Genomic DNA, 7646 nt, shown 5'->3' on the forward strand with positions numbered 1-7646 from the left:
GACGGTCCAGGGGGGGGGGGACACGCCGGGATATGGGCAACGTACGGGCGATTTGAACCAAGTCTTGGTCGACGTGGTTGGGCCGCTTCCTTCGAGGGTGATAGTCGAGGAGCACTTGACGACATAGCGAGTGTCAATGTTGGGCGGCTGCTGCTTGAATATCGGCAGCTTCTCGATTGCCGGTCGAGTAAGATGGGCAAGAGCATCCACTTGGCCGCTCATTTTGCAGACGGTTTTCTAGTCCCGGATATCAGTGTTTTTTTTTTCTTTTTGTTGTCTTCTTTTTTCTTTTCTTTCTTTTTCTTCTTGCTTCTTTTTTCTGTAATTGCTTTGGGGCGGCGAATACTGCAAAGTTGATGGAGTGTAAACCGCTGCTTCATTCAAATCCCAAGTTGGATCCCAGCCGGCTTTATATACATGTCCATCTTCCTCTATCACACCTATTCAGCTTCTGGCGTCACCTTTCATCACTCCCCCGCGTAGCCCCCCAAAGACAGTCTGCATGTCTCTCTCAGCTCGGCTCGGGCATCAAGCCGCAGCGTACGGCCACCCCCGGGCGGCGGCGCCACTTCCATTCATACATGTCATGTGGACAATCGATTTTTCTTCTTCTTCTTCATCAACATCACCAAAACTCCGAGACAGCTGAGCGTAATGCTGCCATACACAGGCCGCAAGGGTTTCATCCGGTCCGCTACGTGGCGCTCAAATGGAACCCCGGCAATTGGCAGTGCCAAGACACCTGGAGGAAGGAGGCGAGGCAGCAGATAGTTGCCTATACGTGCACACATTGGTCATGTAGTAGTGATTTCCGATTCCGCCGATCCTAGCCGGTATTATGGGTATTCTTGTTACGTTTTGAAAGAGGGGTACCACCATTACTTGGGGTTTGCTATGTTGAGATCGGCAAGTCGCCAGCGCTTTTTCCTGATGACGTTTGGTGGCTATATCAGGTTTCTACTACTACAAAGACATTTAAATAAGAGACACGGCCTGTGTGGGAGAAGAGTATAGAGTAGGGAAGGGGCCAAAAAAAGCCCGACAATAAGGGAATAGCTTGGCCCCCGATCCTAAGCAAAACGCGGCATCCCAGTGCTGTATTAAGCGTGGCCTCCGCCAAGCCGACAAGGCTGGCTGAACTTTAACTATCTTTTTATTCTCCAATGGAACCCCACAATCCTATCTTTATCCAAGTGCCTAGCATCGTCCTTGGTCAGTTATCGGCCTACATAAAAGTACAGTGACGAAAGTATTCGTGGACAGCCAGTCAACTCTGGGCGCGGGTTTCCCGTATCCGGGCAAGATGTGACAAATCAAATGCTCGAGACGGCATTGAAACAGGTTAACAGCGGTATAATTTGTAGCTTACAGGATTGCTGACCGAGTTACACGGCCGGCCGCCCTCGCTCCATTTCAGCTGCCGTTGTGAGCGACGTTTCGGCAATCATGCTAAGATAAGCCACCTGCGTAGAGCCATTGCCCATGGAGCTATAATAATGACTCTCTCTTTAACATCTATCTCCTCGTCGCTGCTGTGGGGAACCCGGGCGCACATCCTAACGCTCAAACCCCGGCCCCCCCGCCCAATGCGATGCTGCTAGACGCTTTCTGTCGCAAGGCTGACCAGGCCAGGCCTTCTAGATGGGCCCTGCCCATGTTTTCTCGGCCGAGTGCCTTCCTCCTCCGCGCAAGAAGCCCCTGTCGATAGGGATACGATAACCCCTCTTTCTATAGGTAGTCTTGACTACCCCTCTCTCTCTCTCCACGACCTCTGCAGAAAGGGGGGGGGGGAAGGCATTGCCTTGCAGGACCCGCGGACATGCAGCAGCAGCAGGCAAGCCCTGGTTCTGATTCGGCCATGCAGGCCTTGCTGCTCCGAGGCGCATGTCCGCATTCGGGCACAGTTCAACATGGGCGGCCACCCGCAGGGAGGCTTGTTCGATGACATGCCAAGAATCCAGGCCGCCACGGGGGTCTGGATTCTGCGCGCCTGCAAAGCACCCCAGACGGGGTGTCGCGGACGCCATGGCGACGACCAGGAAATCAGGCCATGTCACGACGGATCCTGCCGAGTCGCTCTGGCGGCGAAGACGAGACAATGCTGTCCGTTTTTGTGGAACGTTGTCTCTGTGGTGGTGTGCGTCGGCGCACAGTTTCACCTTGACGTGTTCCTTGGCCCGGATGGTTGGGTTGATTGGGCAGAGTGGCTGTCTTGACGGGAGCTGAACATGACACCTATCCGTCTGGAGGGCAGCTGAACATCTCTTTCGGTATTCTTGGAAGAGGGGATGCCGGGAGGTTGCTGAGCCCACGGAGCCAACGCCTTGGACAACGTTTCTTCTTTACGACGCAAGTTGGCCGGCGGCACTCTGTTGTATGATAGGACGGTATTGTCACACATGCTGTAGATGTAGCGACAGTTTCTAATCTGTTAGAGACTCTTTTTATAACCTGTTGAAGATTGTTTTAGAATTTTCTACGTCACCATCATACGTAAATATTCTAGTCACAGTCTAGCTGTGCAACTGCTGTCGCGTTGCGTAGTCCTGTCGCGCCGTCTACTCCATGTTCCACGAGACTACGAAATATGTCACGGTTTCTGGGCTTTGTTCTCAAGGCGCTAATTCTTTTATTGCCTTGCTTACTTATATACACTGTAGGCCTGGATTTCTAGAGTCCATACAAGGTGGAGGACACAGGCGGCTGTTCTCCGTGTTGGCTCATAATCACCAGCCTCAAATGGACATCCCACATGTATCAACGCGGCCATAACGCACTAGGTTTAAGTATTCCCGTACAAAAGACAGAGTATGCCCTCATACTATAATTAACCAAGCTTTTTTTTTGGTTTCATAAAAGGAGCACAGCAAAGAAGAGACGGCGCTTACCCTCACAAGGGACTCGTGGTGTAACGCCCAAAATGGTTTCCATTTTAAGCAAGAAGAGTCAAGGAGGACATGGCGGTTACCATCACTACTCGGGTGATGCTGGGCGTCTCCTTGTTACCATAAATTGGTTTCCAGCCTACACCTGGCAACGGGTGGGTGGCCAACCAACAACACATGCATCCATCATCAATCTGCATGCAAAGCAACGATCGGAGACATCAAGATTGCAAGCACGATCACGTACCTGCAGGAGTTTGACCGGGCCAAACCCCGTCCTATCTGCGGTAGGGCAGTTTTCCGATCGCCAAGATTAACCTGCTCACTCTTGTTCCTAGATTGCCAGATCGTCTCAACGCCACAACTCGCTCAAACTGCCTCACGCACGTGAAGGCGCCGCCCGATGGCTACTCTCGTCGAGCGCCTCGAGCGCCCCCCGAAGGAACCCTCCGGGCCCGAACCAGGCACTCTCCTCCACCTCCCCGAGGAGCTTCGCGACATCCTCGTCGACGAACGTGGCAAATGGAGAGACGAGTCCCCCGAGCTCAAGGACAGCGAATGGCTCTCATGCCTGGCGCGGACGAGCAAGAGGCTGAGCAGCGGGATGCTGAAGCGGCTGTTCGAGCCTGCCCCGAACGAACCCTCCGAGCCCACTGACCCGAAGGAACCTTCCAAGCCCACCCTGACTCTCCTCCACCTCCCCGACGAGCTTCTCGTCTTCATCATCAACGAAGCTGCCAAATGGAGCGACAAGCTTCCCGAGTTCACGGACAGCCACTGGCTCTTATGCCTGGCGCGGACGTGCAAGAGGCTGAGCGGCATGGCATTGAAAAGACTGTACCAACGGCCCTGCTCGGGCGCGAAGTTTCATCATGACACAATCCACCACCTGGTTGTCGCCCTCTACCAGCAGCCGGGCCTGGCCTGGCATGTTCGCGAACTCGTCTTCGCACAATCATTCCGTAGCAGCAGTTCCGACCTCTTCTATGACCGTTACCCTCTACCCTCGTGGAAGGAGGATGAGAAGAAGAAGAAGGAACGGTTCAGGATCTCGCCGGAGGAGGCCGCCGCCTTGAACCGAGGCTTCCGCGAGCATGACATCGGCCGATACACGCCGGATCAAGTCGAGGAGCCGTGCCAAATTCGCGCCACCGAGAATCTCAGAGATCGGGACGACGGCGCGCTCGCCGATACGCGTGGCGCGCTCGTAGCGCTCGCCGTCGTCCGGTGCCCCAACCTGCAACGCCTGGGGTGGCAGGCCAATGGGTGGCCGCTGCAGCGCGCCATCACCCGGGGCCCGCTGGCCGAGTTGACCGAGATGAACTGGTCGTGCCGTAGCAGTTTGTCCGGCCGCAATCTGCACAGCAGTCTGGTCCGGCTGACGGCGGCCGCCCCCAAGCTCCGCAAGCTGACCCTGGGAGGCCTGATCGCGCTGGACGAGGTCGCGCGCTGCTCCGTGAAGGACCTCGTCCTCCACGAGGTCGTTCTGACGGAGGGCATGGTCGGCCGGCTGGGCGAGAGTTTCCCCCATCTGCAGCGACTGTCCATCCGCACCGACCGACCCCTGAAGGTACCCAAGGACCTCGCCAGGCCCGCGTTCGTCGTCAACTGGCTGGTGGAGACGTACGGGAAGAGCCTCCGATATCTCTACTGGTTCTGGCCCTCCTTCTATCCCGAGCGGTCCCACGAGCACCGAATGGCAACGTCGCTGGCGGGCCTCTCGGAGATCACGGCCTTGACCGAGCTGGACTTGCACACGCCGCACTTACACCGGCCACCCCGCTCGGACACGGACGACGACACGGACATGGACGACGACACGGACACGGACGACGACACGGACACGGGCGAGGAGGAGACGTTCTGGACAGGCATGCTGGGGCCTAGCCTGGAGGTGCTGCGCGTCATATGGATACGCGATGAATGGCGCGCGGTGCCGCTGCGGTTGGCCATTGATAAGGCGTGCAGCAAAATGCGGGAGGTGGATGTCACATGTCGCTTAGCACCAGACGACGAGGCCGAGCTAACAGTCATGAAGAAGCCTCAATATAAGTTTGACTGCCACCCCATTACATCTCGTAAGATGATGTAACTAACACAATTCACCTACACTTTAAAGGTATCTTACTAATCTTACGTATCGTACCCATCTTAACCATCTTAGATACCTTAGGTTAGAGTTATGTTATTACCTTGTTTGTTTATATAGACCGTAGGCCAGGATTTCCACAGTCTATGCCAGATTATAAATACGGGCGGCTATTCCCCGTCTCCAAGGTAGCTTTAGAATAGACATCTAATAACTACTTATAGTATACTGGCTTAAGTCCTACTCTCTACAACGACGAGTATATATATACCTGTACTATAAGGAATAAAGTTTTCTTATTTAAGTTGAACAAGAGTATGTAACAATAACGATAACAAAGAGCAAAGTACAAGTACGTAGGCGAGCCGCTGAGCAAGTAGGTAGGCGAGCCGCTAAGCGAGAAGCAAGAACCCCCGATTGTTTCCACTCAAAGAAAACGAAACAAAAACAAAACAAGCCAGGAGAAACACACGGCGGCTTTCATCCCCTCGCACGTGCCGCTGCCCTAGTCGTCCTTACCATTGAAGTTACTTAAGAGCCCGCCCACGCCCTACCAACAACGTGAGCGTAATCCACCAACACTAGATGCCCCTATCACCATCACCACCTAACACATCGAGATTTTCAGGCCAGATCACGTACCTACAGTATGTCGACCGAGCCAAGCTCCAGTCCTACATACGGTAGGCACTTTCCCCTCACGAGACTAAGACACACCCGCTTACCCTCGCTTCTAGATCTCCAGATCGTCTCAACGCCACAATGCGCTGAAACTGCCTCACCCACGTTCCGAACCGTCAAGACGCACGGTATCCTCGCGCTCCCCGTGGAGCTCCTGGATTTGATCATCGATGCCTTACCCCGCGGGGTCGTCCACGCGAGCGACCGGGACAAGCGGTGGGATAAGGATAAGCTAAGAGAGCACCCCGGCACGTTCTTTAACGTCGCGCTTACATACAAGACACTGTCCGCGGTGGCCGTACCACGACTATACCATCACGCCTCGACGAAAGAAGATAACCGCAAGGCCTTACCAGGACGCCTAGTCCACACCCTCTGCCAGCGGCCGGACCTGGCCGCCCTCGTCGCCGAGCTCACCGTCGACAGCAGCAGCTTCGACAACTTGTTCAGCCTCGTCGAAAGCCAGCGCCGGGGCTCCGAGTGGCGGCTTTCGCCGCACGAGGCCGCCGTCTTAAACCGAGCCTTCCGCGAGCATGGCATTACCAGGGTCTCGACGAGCGACGAGTACCTCGACGCGGCTAATAAGCTAAAGGAGCAACGCCAAGGCGCGGAGAGGCCATACCGCATTAACGCCATAAAGAGAAAGATGGATCAAACCGACGTCGACCGGAGGCGTGCACAAAAGGCGGGCGGCGGCGAACTCGCGGCGCTCGCCATTATCAAGTCCCCCAACCTGCGGTGCCTAGTCGTAGAGCATTAGGACGAGGAATGGACGCTGCCGCGCGTCGTTAAGTAGCCAGGCGTGCTAAGGTTGACCGAGGTGTACTGGTTGAAGCCGCTAGCCCATTTGCGCTGGAGTCTGGACGGCAGCCTGGACTGGCTCCTTGCGGCAGCCCCCGCGCTCCGCAGGTTGACTCTACAGAACTTGTACCGGATCCGCGCGCTCGCGCGCTGCCGCGTGACCGAGCTAACCCTTAAGCGTGCCTTCTTGGACAAGGAAAGCGTCCGCCGACTGTGTAAAGCCTTTCCTAAGCTGCCGCGACTTATATACAACTTTAAGGTGCTCCCCTTACCCCGCTCTAATCCCTACTTACCGGACACGGCCAAGTGCGCGTTCATCGTCGGCTCGCTGGTCCAGACGTGGAGTAAGAGCCTTCAGCATCTCAGCCTAGACTTGTCAAAGACCTGCCGCGAGCATGACGGCTCCAGGTCCCTGAGAGGGCTCCGGTCGATGACGGCGCTGACCCATCTGACCGTACACTCGCCTTGCGCACACCAGGGACGACACGAGCCCGACAAGACGTTCTGGCTCAGCCTTCTCCCGCCGAACCTAGAGGTGCTGAGCATATCGGACCCTGGATCAACATGGGAGGCGCTGCCGCTGCTGTCGGCCCTTGATAAGGCGTGCGGCAAGGTGCAGAAGGTGAGCGTGGAGAGCGATTACGCACCAGAGGACATAGCCGCACTGTAGAATAGGTTAGACTCGGGGAACATAGGCTATAGATTTTCTTATAAGGCCTAGAACAATTGCCCTCTTTCTAAGATAACATTATTTGAGTAGTAATAAAGAGAATATAGGTGATGAGGAGTACAGTGAGTACTATTTCTAAAATGGCTATATACTAGTAAGCATTTAAGTTTCTAAGACACATAAATTAGCAACGACAGTGAGATTATGGGTGATGAGAAGGACGGCGAGTACTATTTCTAGAATGGCTATATACTAGTAAGCATTTAAGTTTCTAAGACACATAAATTAGCAATAATAGCGAGAATATAGGTGATAAGGAGTACAGCGAGTACTATTTCTAGGATAGCCATATACTGGCAAGCATTTGAGTTTCTAAGACACATGAATTAGCGATAACAGTGAGAACATAGGTGATGAGGAGTACAGTGAGTACTATTTCTAGGATGGCTGTTAGGGTCCTATTAGGGCACCTGTTAGAGCCCCTACATTATATGTGTTAGGTGCGTATAAGCACCTATAT

The 7646-nt window shown here is 54.4% G+C and overlaps 2 protein-coding genes across 2 annotated transcripts in view; one reads left to right on the forward strand and one right to left on the reverse strand.

Moving 5' to 3' along the window:
- Positions 1 to 222, reverse strand: part of ISF_09849 (Di-copper centre-containing) — a gene marked incomplete at both ends in the record, with an annotated part of 3172 nt that extends 2950 nt beyond the window's left edge. Inside the window, one exon of the mRNA XM_018853449.1 lies at positions 46 to 222. Within this exon, the coding sequence (XP_018699365.1) occupies positions 46 to 222 (177 nt within the window). The remainder of the gene's footprint in view (positions 1 to 45) is intronic.
- Positions 223 to 3288: 3066 nt separating this feature from the next.
- ISF_09850 (hypothetical protein) lies at positions 3289 to 7126 on the forward strand (the record flags this gene model as incomplete). The annotated part of the gene is made up of 3 exons (XM_018853450.1): positions 3289 to 4963; positions 5712 to 6403; positions 6476 to 7126. 3 exons carry the CDS (start codon positions 3289 to 3291, stop codon positions 7124 to 7126), a joined length of 3018 nt encoding a protein of 1005 aa, XP_018699366.1.
- Positions 7127 to 7646: the final 520 nt, after the last annotated feature.

This window comes from Cordyceps fumosorosea, assembly GCF_001636725.1.
Source record: "Cordyceps fumosorosea ARSEF 2679 chromosome Unknown scaffold_82, whole genome shotgun sequence".
In the NCBI taxonomy this organism is placed as follows: domain Eukaryota; kingdom Fungi; phylum Ascomycota; class Sordariomycetes; order Hypocreales; family Cordycipitaceae; genus Cordyceps; species Cordyceps fumosorosea.